The following is a 17,256-nucleotide window of genomic DNA, read 5'->3' as shown; positions in this document are numbered from 1 at the left end:
TCTTATTCATAATGTACTTGTAGAATCTTTTTGGATTATCCTTGACCTTAGTTGCCAAGACTACCTCATATCCTCTCTTTGTCTTCTTGATCTTCCTCTTCAGAATGCCCCTTCACTCCTTATACTGTTGAAGAGATTCATTTGAACCCAGTTCTTTATATCTAATGACTCTGAACTCTTGTTATCACAATTTTGAAAACCTCCCACTTATCAGACATCCCTTTACCTGCAAACAGTCTACTCCAATTTTTCTTTATTCATTTTTATTCATTCACAGAATGAGGGCATTGCTGGCTAGGCAGCATTTAGTGCCCACCACTAACTGCCCAGAGGGCAGTTAAGAGTCAACCACATTGCTGTGGGTCTAGAGTCACATGTAGGCCAGACCAGGTAAGGATGGCAGTTTCCTTCCCTAAAGGACATTAGTGAACCAGATGGGTTTTTCTGACAATGGGTTCATGGTCATCAACACATTCCTAATTCCAGATATTTATTGAATTCGAATTCCACCATCTTCAGTGGTGGGATTTGAATCTGGGTTCCAAGGACATTATCTGGGTCTCTGGATTAACAGTCCAGTGATAACACCACTAGGCCATCACCTCTCCTGTGCATTACTTTTCCATATCTATTTCAAAGAAGTAGAATTATGATCACTAGACCCGACTATGACTTCAGTCACTTGTCTTATTACCCAAGAGAAGGTCAAATTTTGCTCCTTCTCTGGGAGGATCACTTACACATTGATAGAGAAAATTTTCTTGAAGGCATTTCATAAATTCTTCATCATCCAAACCTTTAAAACCTATGATCGTCGCAGTCAATGTTTGGAAAATTAAAATCCCCTACTATTACAACCTTATCATTCTTATATATATCTGAGATTTCTCTGCATGGTTGTTTCTCAATTTCCCTTTGACTTTGGCGGGTCTATAAGACAATCTCATCAAGGTGATTGTTCCTTTTTTATTTCTAATTTCAATCCATATATTTTCACTGGATGAATTTTCAGAAATATCTTCCCCTGGTCACAGCAGTAATGTTTTCCTTAATCAAAAACACTGCACCCGCCCCCCACCGCTTGCCCCCCCCACCCTGACCTTCTCTTTTGCCTCACTGTCTATCTTTCCCATAGCATCTGAAACCTGGGACATTGAGTTGCCAGTACTGTCCATCCCTCAGCCAAGTTTCTGTAATAGCTATGAGGTCCCAATCCCTAGTTCCCAAATATGCCCTGAGTTCATTAGCCTTACCTGTAAGATCCTTTTGCATTGAAATAAATGCAGTTTAATTCTTCAGAGTTGCTTCATTCTCTGACTTGCTCTTGTCTGTCATTTGTAATTAACTTGTTCTTTTCCGATTCAAAATTAACGTCATCAATCTTTCTGTTTACTCGGTCACTTAGGATCCCTCTACCCCCTCTCTCTAATAGCTTACAGTTTCCCTTAATGGAACCAGCAAATCTTCCCACTCGGATATTGGTTCCTATCCAGCACAGGTGAAACCCATCCTTTTTGGATATGTATTTTCTGCCCCAGAAGAGATCCCAATGATCCAAGAACCTGAATCCCTGACCATTACACCACCTGTTCAGCCATTGATTTATCTCCCTTATCCTTTTATTCCTTTCCTCATTGGGGCTTGGCACCAGGAGTAAAACAGAGATTACTACTTTTGAGGTTCTGTTTATTAATCTTCTACCTACCTCTCATATTCACTCTGTAAAGACTTAATCTTTTCCCTAACTATGTCATTGCTACCAAAGTGTACAATTGTTTCTGGTTTCCCACTCTCCCCTTTAATAAAGTGCATCAAACCTTTTGAGAGTCCTTAATCCTGGCACCAGGAAAGCAACACACTATCCTAGATTCACGCTCACTGCCACAGAATCTCCTGTCTGTGCCCTTGACAGGAGACTCCCCTACAATAATTCATCTTTTAAATTTTGCCAACCTAACATAAGATTCATTCTTTGAGCCTAAGATCTTACTGTTTCTTCTATTTTCCTCTGTGCTTTTCAACAGCACCCAAAACTGAGTATCAGTTTGAGAGAGAAATAGCCACAGCAGACTTCTGAACTACCTTCTTACCTTGATCCTGCTCTGTAATCACTTCTTGAAATATACCAGCCACCTAACTCTGGTTCTCTTGTATGCCTCCAATGTCATTAAGCCTAAAAGAAGCAGCTTACAATAGCACCTTATATTTAAAATACTTTTCCTTATCCAAAGAGTTAATATGAAGCATGCAAAAAATAAGAAATAAAGAAATCAAACACATAAATCTTCAATAAAATGAACCTGAGGAATCAAGCTGAACAATCAAATTTAAAGAAAAAAGTGTTCCAGCAGACAGCATTCAATATTCTGATTAAAAAAAACTCACTCCAGAGCCGTCCACATGTAGGCCTCTCTCATAGCTCCGTAAACACGACTCCATTTTTAAAAAAAACTCTTCTCTGCAATTTAAAACAAATCTCCTTAGCAATGTTAATAAAAATCTCTGTTCTACGCGTATATTTTATAGATCAAAAAACCGAGCCGTCCACATATAGGCCTCTCCATGAAGTCCATTAACAGAACTCTGTTGCAAAAAAAAAATTGCATGCATTTTTATTACATTCTCAACTATGAAAGAACTAAAAATCAATCAAAATAAAAATCTTATATGACTGAAATGTAATAACTGGAAGAAATCCAGAAGTAAATCTAGAAATAAGCCTGAATCTCAGGAGCGGTTGCAAGATCCATGCTGCTTTCAATCCACCAATTTATAATCTTTGCACTTGTTATGTTTGATTGCATTTATTCTTTTATGGGATTGTTGCTGACTTGGCTAGCAATCACTGGTCATCTCTAATTGCCCTTGTGAAGATGGTGTAAGTCATGCCCCTGAACCACTGAAGATTTAGTGCAGTCAGACCGACAGCCCTGTAAGGAAAGCAGTTCCAGGATTTTGACCCAGCCTCGACTCCACTTTCCTGTCGGCTCTCCATAATCCATTAATAATTTAAAAATCTGTCTGTCTTTTCATTAAAGTTACTTAAGTTTTATTCTTTCATGGGATGAGGGCGTCACTGGCTAGGCTGACATTAATTGCCTATTCAAAATTGTCCAGGGGACAGTTAAGAGTCACCAACATTGCTGTTGTTCTGGAGTCACATAGAGGCCAGACCAGGTAAGGATGGCATTTTCTTTCCCGAAAAGACATTAGTGAACCAGACAGGTTTTACTGACAATTGACGACAAATTCATGGTCATCATTAGACTCTTAATTCCAAATTTTTTTTTAAAAATTGAATTCAAATTCCACCATCTGCCATCATAGAGTTCAAACCCAGATCCCCAGATCATTAACTTAGCCTCTGGATTAACAGCCCAGTGATAATACAATTTGACTATTGCCTCCGCTCTGCAGAAATATAAGTAAGTTCATAAGTGAATACAGAAGTTGGAGCTGCTGTTAATCAGCAACAACATCAGTGCTGTTAGACAGGACTCTCAACCTGCACCAACTAGGAGAACAAGGGCAGTAGTTACATGAGACAAGCAGTTACAAGCTCCCCTCCAAGCACACTGTCCTCACTTGGAACTAAATTGGCTGTTCCTCCACTGTCACTGGGTCAGCATCCTGGAACTCCTCCCTAACAGAATTTTGGATGTCCCTATGCCACAAGGACTGCAGTTCCCGAAGTCAGCTCACCACTTCCTTCTTGAGGAGGACAAGTAAAGACGCACAATAAATGCTGACCTCGACATTGAAACCCTCATCGCATGAATGACTGAGGGGAAAAACACATACCAGGAGAGGTGATGGCCTTAGTGGTATCATCAATGGAATGTTGACCTAAGTAATGTTCTGGGGACACAGGTTCAAATCCTGCTATGGCAGATGGTGGCAATTGAATTCAGCTTTTTTAAAAAAAAAAAATTGTCTGAAATTAGGAACCCAATAATGACCATTGTCGATTGTTGGGAAAACCCATCTGGTTCACTAATGTCCTTTAGGGAAGGAAACTGCCATCCTCACCGGGTCTGGCCTACATGTGACTCCAGACTCACAGCAATGTGGTTGACTCTGAACTGCTCTCTGGGGCAATTAGGGATGAGCAACAAATGCTGGCCTGGCCAGCGATACCCTCATTCCCATGAATGAATATTTTTTTAAAAAATGAGCCTGAACCATGTTCATTCTGACAGTGGGTCAGGTGAGAGGCTCAAATGATTTCTTTCTGTTGGACTGGCCTCTCTCACCACTTTGCTTCCAGTGGGCTGCTGCTTTTTGATCCTGGGAGTGCACATTCCCACTGAAATGATCCTCAAAAGCTGATAAAGTACATTTATTTTACCCTGGATGGTAAACAGTGTTTTTCCTGCCAATACAGGTTAATCTAAAATAAATACATTTGTCTTTGTTCCACTGACTCTCCAGCACAGGGCCATACCAATCAGCTCAATTGGTCTCTGTCAGTATTTATGCTCTGTATGAGCCTGCACCCACCCTTTTCATCTCCCGTCATCAGCACATCCTTCTGCTCTTTTCTCCCCCTGTGTGTTTGGAGGGTAACTACTATCCATAAGTAGTCTCAGTAAAGAGCCCACAATCTGAAAAGGTAGCTATAGTGGCTTCTTTTCTCAAGTTTGTAACAACGCAGCATGGGCTAAAGCAGAACCTAACATATTTATACATTTCCGCATCACAATGGTCGCATGCAACGTTGACTAAAAATAAAAGTTCAAGTCAGCTACTTTGGGCAGGAGCAAGTTGTGGTTTTGTATCCTATATCTCCTGAATGTCACAATGTGTGTGGCTTCTGCAAAACCCTCCCCCCCGCCAGCTTATGATTTTCTCAAACTTCTGCTTTTGTGCACTTCTTACATAGTTATCTGTTTGCACCATCTGTGACCTGGACCCTGGACCTCTTCACGTCAAGTGATACTCCGAGTAACATCTGCTTCTTGCCCTCTTAACTTTGCAAAACGGCTGACTTCTCTTCTTCTGTGGTTATGTGGGTAAACCGGCTAGACTGTACCGATTATTTCCATATGTGGATACATCTTGCTCTTGGCATTATTCTCTACTTACTTGCACAGGCTTGCATTCTACTGTTTGTCATGTTCTATAGTATTCTGCTTCTTGCCTTGTCATTTCTTCCCTCTTTTTTTCAAACACTACAAATATCTTATCCTGACCTGTCCTTCATCAGTGTGCATCTAGCTTTCTCTTAAACGTATGCCTGTTGTTTGCTTCAACCACTTGCTGTGGCATGACACCTGAAGAAAGAGCAGAACCCTAAAAGCCGGTGCTTTCAAAGAAGCCTATTGGACTATATCCTGCTGTCGTGTGATTTTTGACCTTGTCCACCCCAGTCCATCACTGGCACCTCCACATCACTCCATAATCTCACCACTCACTGGCTAAACAGGTTTCTCATGAAATCCCTGTTGGATTTTTGAACTCCTTTATCAGCTTAAAGTCTACCATTGGGTCATCCTTCAGTCTTCTCTTTTCTAGAGAAAAGCCCCCCGGCCTTTCCTGAGGGTTAAATGCTATCAGTTCTAGTAATAACTCTGTGAATCCCTTCTCCAGTGCCTCTATTTCCTTTCTCTAAATGGAGATGACAAATGGTAACAGTGCTCCCAGCAGAGTCGAACCTTGATGTGAAATAAGTTGAACATCATTTTCCTGCTTTTCAACTCTATCCGTGTAGAAAGGATCCTTATATATGGGCCATGTCTTTACAGAGTGATGTGAAGTTACTTGAGATATTCAAGACAGGATTAACAAGAATGTCACCAGGGATTTGGGATTTCTGAAGAGAGAGACTGGAACAGCTGACCCTATTCTCTTTAGATCATAGAGTCATTGTGGAAGGGCAGGGAGAGAAGCTATTTAGCCCTTTGAGGTTATGCTCACTTTGTCTAGAATAAGTGTAAATCCTTGTTTTAGCCCCATAGCTCTGCCAGCTTATATCCATCAAGCACCCTGGAATTTTAAACACATTATTGATTTATTGTACAGGACAGTAAACAAACTAGATGAACTCTTTTTGGGTATCGTTCAGGAGAACCTATCAATCAAGTATCCACCGACATTTGAGCGTACTCTGAAAAGTTTAGATGAGATGAATAAATTGACATCTTTCTATGCAAGCATTTGCATTTTTTGCCTCAAAATTTTGTTTCAGGAAACCACCTGTGATAGCCTTGACAGTACCTGAAATATCGGGAGCACATGGGAGATGTTGAGACAGATACCGTTTTGATCTTTCAATAAATGCACCTGAAAGTTGAGAATACGTACCATGATATTGGGCTATCAGTGTACGTGCAGATATGGTGTGTCACATATGAAAGAAAATAACAGTAAGTTAACAGTGAACCTGCACCGAAGAGAGAATGCAGCTCCTTGAGAAACGGGACATGAAATGGTTAATGTGATCTGGGGAACAATGAGACAACGTTGTGACATCATTAAGATTGTGACACATGCTCCAGAGAGAAACTGACTTTAAATGATCAGGAGAGAATTCTACCCACAGGAAATGTTCACAAACTCAGGGAGATTAATTCATTAATAATGGATAAAAACTTGGACTGGGTTAATTAACAACTGTCCAAGAGTTGGACAGGAGCAAATTAAAGAACTGGAGAATCCTTTACACCCATGTTTGATTTGTTGCTTCAAGCTCCTAACTTACAACTCATGCTACTCCAGGAAAAGTAAAGACCGAGTAAAGGTTACCCCAGCATTGGCCAGGACAGAACTGGAAAGTGACAAAGTGAAAATGAGTGAGGGATCAGAGACAGAGTCAGAACTACACCCCCCTTAAATATCATAACCTCTTTATTCATTCATGACTCGTTGGCATTTCAGGTGTTTATTTTTCCATCCCTAAGTGTCCTGGACAAGGTGGTGGTGAGCTGCCTTCTTGAACCGCTGCAGTCCATTTGCTGTAGGTGGACCCACAATGCTATTATGGAGGGAATTCCAGGATTTTGATCCAGTCACACTGAAGGAAGGGGGATATACTTCCAAGTCAGAGTGATTTGTGACCTGGAGGGAACTAGCATTCTCATGTAACTACTGCCTTCCACCTTCTAGATGGTAGAGGTTGCAGGTTTGGAAGGTGATATCAGAGGAGCCTTGGTGAGTCACTGCAGTGCATCTTGTAGATGCTACATCCAACTGCCACTGTGCATCGGTGGTGAAGGGACTCAATGTACAAAATTGGGTGCCAATTGGAGAGGACTGCTTTGTGCTGGGTGGTGTCAAGCCTTTTGTGTGTTTTTGGAGATGCGTGCATCTAACCAAGTAGGGAGTACGCCACCACATTACTGACTCATCCCTTGTAGATGCTGGGCAGGCTTTCGGGAGTCAGGAGATGAGTTACTCGCTACAGGATTCCTGGCCTCTGACCTGTTTTTGTAACCACTGTATCTTTGTGGCTGACCCAGTTTCTGGAGAATGGTAACCCCCCAGGATGTTGAGAGTGGAGGAATGAATGATGGTCATGCCATTGAATGACAAGAAGCGATGTTGGGATTCTCTCTTGTTGAGAGATGGTCATTACTGACACTTGTATGGCATTAGTGCCATACTATGGCATTAGTGCTGCTTAACAGCCCAAGTGTGGATGTTGTCCAGGTGTTGCTGCATGTGGACATGAACTGTATCAATATGTGAGGTGACGAAAGTGGTGCTGAACACCATACAATCATCAGTTAACAACCCCACTTCTGACATTATGATAGAGGGCAGTCATTAATGGAGCGACTGAACATGTTTGAGCTGAGCAAACTAACCTTGAGGAACAGCTGCAGAGATGTTCTGGAGCTGAGATGACTTCCAGTAACTATGCTATCTTCCCTCGTGCTAAGGATGACTAACCAGAGGAAAGTTGATCCACGGATTCCTGTTGACTCCCATTTTGTTGCTTGATGCCAGACTCGGTCAAATGCAGCCTTTCTGTCACTCTTACCTCACTCTGGAATTCAGCTCTTTCTCAATGTTTGAACCAAAGCTGCAATTAAGTATTAAGAGTCCTCGGGGAAACCTTTTTTTTGGGTGGGGTTTCCTGCTAGTTAGACAACATTAAATTAAATGCATTTATCAATAATTTTATTCTTTTACTTAGCCTGTTTTTATTCTTGTTGCGGTTACGATCTGAGGACAGGTGTTTGACAGGTGACAGGACGGAAATTGCGGCTTGGTCCTTCGTTCACAGAAAATTGTATTTATCTGAAAGGTGTACCAGGGGCCAAACTTCGGAAGAAGCTGAGAACTGATGATGCGCTCTGTGGGAACAGGGAGATTAAACTGCTCCCAGAGGACAGAGGAAAGCAAGGGTCTTGAACCCCCAGCAACACTAGGGTGTCAAGGTCAACATATTTTCACTGGTTGCGGGGATTCCGTGTGTCAGGAATGGAGTGAGAGACGCCAATTGTCTGAGAGTTTGAAAGTGGCTTGGGGCGGGTTCAGATGGTTCAACGACATGTTTTACAGCTGGTTTGTTCAAACGATAAATCAGCAATGATTGGTGGGTCCAAGCAGTCTCTGTCTGACCTTTGCAATGTACAACAGCACAAGAAGGGATGTTCTGAGCGCAGAGATTTTTACAGATTCCACTCACTGCTGCCATGGCCCCTGTGGCAGAAGTGGGCATTGTGTTTCTCCCCAGAATCTAATGGTGATGCTGCTCTGCTTCAATGCGATTGCATGTGTTAAGGTCTTATTCACACTGCATGAAATGTAAACACTGTCATCAACAAAAGTGATCACTTTCAGTCCTTTTGGACTTTTAAGGAAAAGGGGACAAATGGGTAATTGACTCACTGAACCCAATTTTCTATCATTCCCCTACTTTCTTACCTCCACCCATGTGGATTCTACATTTTCTAATCCAAGATAATTTCTTGCTAATGTACTCTATCTCATACTAACAAAACTACCTCACCATCCTTTCCTTCCTACCAGTCCTTTCAAAAAGTCACATACCCTGAATATTTAATGCCTAGTTTTAATCTCCTTGTAACAATGTTAACCATGGGGATGGTTATGTTAAGGGGAGGTGATGGCCTAATGGTATTATCACTGGACTGTTAATCCAGAGACCCAGATAATGTTCTGGGGATCTTGGATCGAATCCTGCCATGGCAGATGGTGGAATTTGAATTAAAAAAATATCTGGAATTAAGAATCTAATGATGGCCATTGTCAGGAAAAACCCATCTGGTTCACTGATGCCCCTTTTGGGAAGGAAACTGCCATCCTTACCTGATCTGGCCTACATGTGACTCCAGACCCACAGCAATGTGGTTGACTGTTAACCACCCTCTGGGCAATTAGGGATGGGCAATAAATGCTGCCTGGTCAGTGACACCCTCATCCTGTTAATGAATAATAAAAAATGTAATCTTCTTGTCTCTGTGATGGCTACGAGATCAATAACCTTTACTTGAGTGGTTAATTCATTGATTTTGTTTGGAATACTTGCATGCAATTAAGCAAGGAGTCATTCATTTTTGTCATTTTACCATTTTTGTCCCCCATTGCCCAGTCTGCTGCCTTTTAAATTACATTTGCATACTCCATCCCTTTCTGCCCCCTCAGCTTAAAGAGGGTGATCCTTGATTCTGAAACAGTGTCCCCATTTGTCAACTCACTCACATCCACCTTGTCGACATCTTTCAGAGTCTTGTAAACAGGAATCAAATCAAGCCTCAGTCTTCACAACTTGAGTGAAAACGAGCCCAGCCTGTCCAATCTTTCCTGGTGGGACAGCCCACTCATTCCAGGCATCGATCTAGTAAAGCTCATCTGAACTGCCCCAATGCATTTTCTTCCCTCCTTAAATTAGGAAACCAAAATTACACACGGGAAGCGAGAAATAGTCTCACCAAAGCCCTGCATAACTGAGGCATGACATCTTAATTTTTATGTTCAATTCCTCTTACCATAAAGGACAGCATTCCATTAGCTGCCTTAATCATTTGCTGTATCTGCATCCCAACTGTTCTTTGCTGGAACATCAAAATCCCTCTGCACCTCAGAATTATGTGAAGATAAAAGCAAAATATTTATTCATCACACCTGCCATTTCTTTAATATCCCTATTAACTGTCCATTCTCACCCTCTAGTTAGAGTCAGAGTCATAGAGCTGTACAGCATGGAAACAGACCCTTTGGTCCAACTTGCCATGCCGACCACATATCCTAAACTAATCTAGTCCTATTTCCCTCTAAACCTTCCTATTCAGATGCCTTTTAACTGTTGTAATTGTACCCACCCTCCACAACTTCCTCTGGCAGCTCATTCCATACACGCACCACCCTCTGCGTGAATATGTTGCCCCCTTAGACCCGTTTTAAATCTTTCCCCTCTCACGTTAAACCTATGCCCTCTGTTTTGGACTCCCCCCACCCCAGGGAAAAGACCTTGGCTATTCACCCTTTCCATGCATCTCATGATTTTATAAACCTCTATAAGGTCACTCCTCAGCCTCCAACATTCCAAGGAAAATAGCCCCAGCGTATGCAGCCTATCCCTATAATTCAAACAGTCCAACCCTGGCAGAGTCCTCGTAAATCCTTTCTGAACCCTTTCAAGTTTCACAATATCCTTCCTATAGCAGGGAGACCAGAATTGAACGCAGTATTATAAAAGTGGCCTAACCAATGTCCTGTACAGCTGCAACATGACCTTCCAACTCCTCTACTCAATGCACTGACCAATAAAGGCAAGCATAACGAATGCCTTCTTCACTACCCTGTGTACCTGCCACTCCACTTTCAAGGAACTATGTACCTGCACTCCAAAGTCTTTGTTCAGCAACACTCCCTGATTTGCCTATTCCAAAATGCAGCACCTCACATTTATCTAAATTAAGCTCCATCTGTCACTCTTCTGGGGATTCACTCGATCCCTGCTGTCTATACCTGACATATGCTTCCTTCTTTTTCTTGACCAAAACCTCAATTTCTCTAGTCATCCAGCATTCCCTACACCTACCAGCCTTGTGCTTCACCCTGATGGGAACATACTGTCTCTGGACTCTTTGATACTCACTTGACTTACTCTTTTCCTTTTTAGATACCGACTGAAATGTTTTTTGCGTGTATGGAATGGACTGAAACCTACTGAAACTGATACGTACTGACCATTTTAACATCTCCAGCTCATTCTAATGTATTCATCCCTATTAACCCTGCGGTTAATCTCTACCATTCTTTGTATTCTGACCAGTCATCGACCTTGACACACAGCTTTGCACTATTGTATGCTTTCTCCTTAAATTGTTCTTCTTTCATGAATCATGGCTTGACAGTTCTCTCGTTGGAAATTTTCCTTATAACCACATCGTAATTATTGTAAACTATCCCTTTAAAAGACAGCCCCTGCTTCCTTACCAATCTATCTCCCAGTCTAATAGCCCTGCTTACGTCCGCTTCTGTGTATTAACTTGTAGAGTTTTATAAAATAATGAGGGCTACAGATAAAGTGAACGTCAAATGTCTTTTTCCCTCGGGTAGGGGGATTTCAAGACTAGGGGACATATTTTTAAAGTGAGAGGAGAAAGAGTTAAAAAAGACGTGAGGGGCAAATTCTTTACACAGAGAGTTGTTCGTGTGTCAAATGAACTTCCAGAGGAAGTGATGGATACAGGTGCAGTTACAATGTTTAAAAGACATTTAGATATATACACAAATAAGAACTATTTGCAGGGATATGGGCCAGGCGCAGGCAGGTGAGACTAGTTTAGTTTGCGATTATGGTCGGTGTGGACTGGTTGGACCAAAGGGTCTGTTTCCGTGGTGTATGACAGTATAATTTTGTGCCAAGGAAGCTTCAAAAAGGGACACTTCAAAGGGCAGAGAGCAAGACAAACCAATTACCTCCTCGCAGCATGAAAACATTCCCTGTGGGTTGTATCCCAGACTGTGAACATGATCTGAAAGATGTGTTTGTGTCTTACTGCTCCAGGAACACACAAATAGTTTTTAAAGACAGAAACAACTGCAGCCCTTGGGCTGTGTGTGTTAGTAGATGATCTCCGAGTGTGCACTAGTGTCCAGAGGACATGACTTGAGGACAGCCATTACATACCCTTGTTCTGAAAGTATAAAGAAAAGATACCGTGACAATATAAACTTCACAATTCAGTAACTTCATGGACTGAAATGAGCAGCAATAACTATTTCTGGAATGAACCGTTTCTCGAGATGAATGGGACAAGAAGCTGTTTTAAAGCAATTAACAGTAACCATCCCTAGGAAGCAGCAACGTAAACAAGCTGTTTCCTGGCAGACAGGAGATAATTGCTTGATAACTGTTGCCTTGTGACAAATGGGCAAATGGGTTAATTGCAGGAAAAATTGTTTTAAATAGACAGCTAACTCCGAATGTAACAAGGAACATAGGTTCTACTTCTGATGTAAGAAGGCAAGACTTGAGGTCTCCAGAAGTGTAAACAGTGTTGGTGATGAAAGAATCTATTGAGTCATCAAACTTAAAAGAGAGAAAAATGTATAAGGATCCAACACCAAAACAATTCAGTTACAGAACTTCAAAGAACATAAGGATCGGACCCTGGACATATCCAGAGACATCATCGATTGGAATCCTGGTCATTAATCAGGTTGAGGCTTAGTTTGCTTACTTGAGGGGTTGTATTTTGGTTGCTACATGCAATGAAGTTTGTAAATCATTGCTTCAGTACTTGATTGTTTGTGAGATTTCTTAATAAGTAGCCGAAATAGTTTGTGGTGACTTACCCACAGCAAAGCTCTCTTGCTTCAGTGTTGAAATCCTGTTATCTAGTGTCTTGAAACGGACTGCTCAACTACTGATGTCAGTGCTAACACTATGACCCGAACAAAGTTCCACTACAAACCACTCAGAAACTGATCTGTATGCTCCTTAATTCCTACCTTTTTTAACTCATTTACAATCCTTATGTGTATTGTGTTCTTATTTCTCCCATTTAGTAGCCTGAACTCTACAATTCTTTAACACACAAAGAGGGTCATTACATTACCTTCTGTGATAACGTTTATTAGGAAGGGATTCTTTGTAATTAACCTTGTTCTGACCAACTGGGGTTGGCAGGAGTAAGGAAGCAGAGCCCGTTCGTCTGTTCTTACACTGGAACGTAACAATTTGGTATATCTGGCTGCAGCCATCAAGAAGTAGGGAGTGTCACCCAGGGACTGCTCAGAACACCAAGAACATTCTTACCACACCGTGCCACGCAATGACTAAGAGCAAATCTAACCATCACTGAATCCACAATATCAACATCCCAGGGTTACTAATGACCAGAAGTTGAACTGGACCAGCCACACTGACTGCAAGAGCAGATTACAGGCTAGGAATCCTGTGGTAAGTATCTCTCCTCCTGTCTTCCTAAATCCTGCCTACAATATACTAGACAAAAGTCAGGAATGTGACAGAATACACTCCACTTGTCTGGATGGGTGCAACCCCAACATCACTCAAGATGCTCAACACCATACAGAATAAGTAGGCTGCTTGATCAACATACCATCCACCACCTTCAACATTCATTCCCTCCACCAGTGGTAGGCTTGTGTACCATCTGCAAGATACACCACAATAACTCTTTAACAGCACCTTCCAAATCCGTGACTTCCAGCTCCTAGAAGAAAAAGGACAGGAGGTACTTGGGAATGCCACCACCTACAAGTTTCCCCTACCTGATAGACAACATCCTGACTTGATATACCGCTGTTCCTTCAGTGTCCCTGGGTCAAAACGCTAGAACTCCCGCCTGGACAGCATCGTGGGAGTACTCACACCCTAAACGGTGTTGCAATTCAAGAAAGCAGCTCACCACCACCTTCTTCAGGGCAATTAGGGATGGGATAGGCATTACATGCTGGTCTTGCCAGTCACACCAGCACATGTTTGGAAAAAAAACAGGAATTTCCCTTCCTGCCAGTCCACATCTCTCCTGTTTTCTAATCCTCCTAGAAGTCTATATTTTTCACCAGGCTATAGTCAATCCTCCCAAGATCCCCTTTAACTCAGCATGAAATTTTGTTTGATTTGTAAGTTTCTGTTTCTGAAATGTATCTTGGGACACTTTCCTAAACGAAGTAAATGAAAGGTCTCTTTAAATCAGATTGTAACAGAATAGGAAAGCCAATATTAAAATAAATATCTGGGTAGATGGAGTTGGGTCACAAATCAGATATGATCCTCAATGAATGACAGAACAGATCTGAGTGAGTCAATGGCCTCTTCCTGTGCCTGTATTCAAAATAAACTTAGATCCAAACATAGCTGATGAATGAAAAGTCACAGAGGAGCTGGGGGAATCAGACGCAGCAACAAGAAACAAGTTCTTGAGCAAAGTTTGAGAGTGAAAGAAGACTGGAGAGAAAGCAGATAGCAACTAGTTATTCCATTCAGTCCTTTTGAATCTGATCAGCATTTCATTGAGGGTCAAACTAAAAGTCAAATAGTTTCTCCCTTTAAGATTTATTTGATCTCTATCCAAGCTATTAAGTAATAACATGGTTATAAGGAATAGTACCATTAGTCAAGAACTTTTACTATCAGAATGATCATGATTCAGACCAGGATGTAATTAACAGCAACAGAAATAGCAGAATCTGATTCCTGACATCACTTGTGAACTCTCTGGTGTCTCAGCAAGTTGGATGATCGAGCGAACCTCTTCCCACATCGAGAGCAAGTGAACGGCATCTCCCCAGTGTGAAGCTGTTGGTGTGTCAGTAGATGGGATGACTGAGTGAATCTCTTCCCACACACGAGGCAGGTGAATGGCCTTTCCCCAGTGTGAACCCGCTGGTGCGTCATCAGATACTTTTTGCTTTTAAAGCTCTTTCCACAGTCAGAACATTTGAAAGGTCTCTGATCAGTGTGAACATGTTGATGCTCAGTGAGCTGGGATGGCTGAGTGAAACCCTTCCCGCATGTGGAGCAAGTGAACGGTTTCTCCCCAGTGTGAATTCGTTGGTGTAATAGAAGCTGTGGTGAATCAGTGAATCCCTTCCCACACACATAGCAGGTGAATGGCCTCTCCCCAGTGTGAGCCCGCTGATGTCTCAGACGGTGGGATGAACGGGTGAATCTCTTTCCGCACACAGAACAGGTAAACGGCCTCTCCCCCGTGTGAACTCGCTGGTGTGTCAACAGATCCTGTTTGCTTTTAAAGCTCTTCTCACAGACAGAACATTTAAAAGGTCTCTTATCAGTGTGAACTCTCTGGTGTGTCTGCAGTTGGGCTAAACGTCTGAATCTCCTCTCACACAGGGTGCAGGTGAACGGCTTCTCCCCGGTGTGAATGCGTTGATGGACTTGTAAATCATTTTTACTTTTAAAACACTTTCCACAGTCGGAACACGGGAAAGGTCTCTGATCAGTGTGAACAAGTTGATGTGTCAGAAGGTAGGATGACTGAGTGAATCCCTTTCCACAAACGGAGCAGATATAAGGTCTCACCCCTGTGTGAGTACGTTTGTGTCTAAGCAGTTCCCATTTGCTTTTAAAGCTCTTGTCACAGTCAGGACATTTAAAAGGTCTCTGGTCAGAATGAACCTGGTCAATGGAGAGGTTTGGTGAAGCATCAAATCGTTCCTGACATTCAAGGTTGGTGAATGGCCTCTTGCGAGTGTGTACTCTCTGGTGTAAATAGAGGCTGGATGAGTAAGCAAATCTTTTCCCACACTGAGTGCAGGTGAATGGCCTCTCTCCAGTGTGGCTGCGTCGATGAATATCCAGTTGAGATGGGTACTTGAATCCCTTCCCACAGTCCCCACATTTACATGGTTTCTCCATCATACAGTTGTCCTGACACCTCTCCAGGTTGGATGATCAAAGTTTTGTTCACACACACACACAATATGCATACAGTCTCTCCCGCACTAAATGTGGCAGTTATTTTCAAGCTGTAAAACTTGGTTAAAGCACTTCCCACGTCAATTCACTGGAATGCTCTCACTCCAGTGTTTGTGTCTCGGTGTTTTTCCAGACAGGATGATGTTTGAAATCTTTCACCAGAAACAGAACATTTTTTTTTCCTTCCACATTCAGAAGCCATCAGATCCTGATGAATCAAGTGACTCAGGCAGATCTTGATGTGATATCGGTTTGGAGTCTCACGTCTGTAACTACTCCCTATTGAAAAAGTGTTTAAAAACACAGACGTTTACACAGATCATCACTGTCAGTCCAGCACAGAAATTCAGATCAGACAATTGCAATTTCCATGGAACATCTTTCCAGTCATATTCCCTCAGACTTGCACATCCAAATCCCACATACTCCCTGGACTCAAATCTAAACCCATCTCCACCATATCTCACTCTCCCTGGCTTCAATTCTCTTGTCTGCAGCTGGGAGCAACTTCCTGTTCAGAGCGCACACTGATGACGCAACATAAACGGCCCGTCTTCGGAATGGCGGTGACGCCCGGGCGATTGACGGCAGCTGTGGACCAATAGAACGAGGGGACGGGGCTGAAGGCAGCTGACCCTCCAATCTGAGTGAATGAAGGGGCGGGGCTGGAGAACGGAGCGACGGTGGCTGGCCCTCCAACCAATCTGGGTGAACGAGGGGACGGGGCTGGAGGACCCAGCGGACGCGTCTCGTCCTCCAACCAATCGGAGAGAATAGAGAGCAGAGCTGGAGGACTCGGCGGGTGCGTCAGGTCCTCCAACCAATCGGAGTCAATGAGGGGGCGGGGTTGGAGTACTTAGCCGGGGGGTCATGGTGAAAGTCTTGTGCATTCTGGGCAATAGGACAAAGCAGAATTAATTGATCGTTTTGCTGTTAAAACAACACATTGACACTAATTGAAAACCAAAAGAACTGCGGATGCGGTAAATCAGAAATAAAAAACAGAAGGAGCTGGAAAAGCTCAGCAGTTCTGGCAGCATCTGTGAGGAGAAATCAGAGTTAATGTTCACTCTTGCTTCCTCACCACAGATGCTGCCAGACCTGCTGAGCTTTTCCAGCAATTTCTGTTTTTGACATTGATACTAATAAGAACATGAGAATTAGGAGCAGGAGTAGGCCATCCGGCCCCTCGAGCCTGCCCCGCCATTCAATAAGATCATGGATCATCTTTTTGAGACTCGGCTCCACTTACCCACCCGCACACCAGAACTCTTAATTCCTTTACTGTTCAAAAATTTATCTAGCCTTGCCTTTAACACATTCAGCAAGGTAGCTTCAACAGCTTCACCGGACAGGGAATTCCACAGATT

At 42.6% G+C, this 17,256-nt stretch overlaps 2 protein-coding genes across 2 annotated transcripts in view; both read right to left on the bottom strand.

Annotated features, from left to right (window-relative positions):
- The window catches only part of LOC109926059 (zinc finger protein 721-like), a 45,310-nt gene that overhangs the window by 19,921 nt on the left and 8,133 nt on the right, over nucleotides 1-17,256 (bottom strand). Inside the window, exon 4 of the mRNA XM_048619393.1 lies at nucleotides 15,066-15,845. Coding sequence (XP_048475350.1) covers nucleotides 15,066-15,845 — 780 coding nt within the window. The remainder of the gene's footprint in view (nucleotides 1-15,065; nucleotides 15,846-17,256) is intronic.
- On the bottom strand, nucleotides 14,491-16,456 carry LOC125480993 (zinc finger protein 418-like). The gene has a single exon (XM_048619337.1). It carries the CDS (start codon nucleotides 15,827-15,829, stop codon nucleotides 14,651-14,653), a length of 1,179 nt encoding a protein of 392 aa, XP_048475294.1. The 5' UTR covers nucleotides 15,830-16,456; the 3' UTR covers nucleotides 14,491-14,650.

Source organism: Rhincodon typus, chromosome 42, assembly GCF_021869965.1.
Source record: "Rhincodon typus isolate 14 chromosome 42, sRhiTyp1.1, whole genome shotgun sequence".
In the NCBI taxonomy this organism is placed as follows: Eukaryota; Metazoa; Chordata; class Chondrichthyes; order Orectolobiformes; family Rhincodontidae; genus Rhincodon; species Rhincodon typus.
Note: the sequence above shows the minus strand (reverse complement) of the source record. Positions and strands in the feature narration are given on the sequence as shown.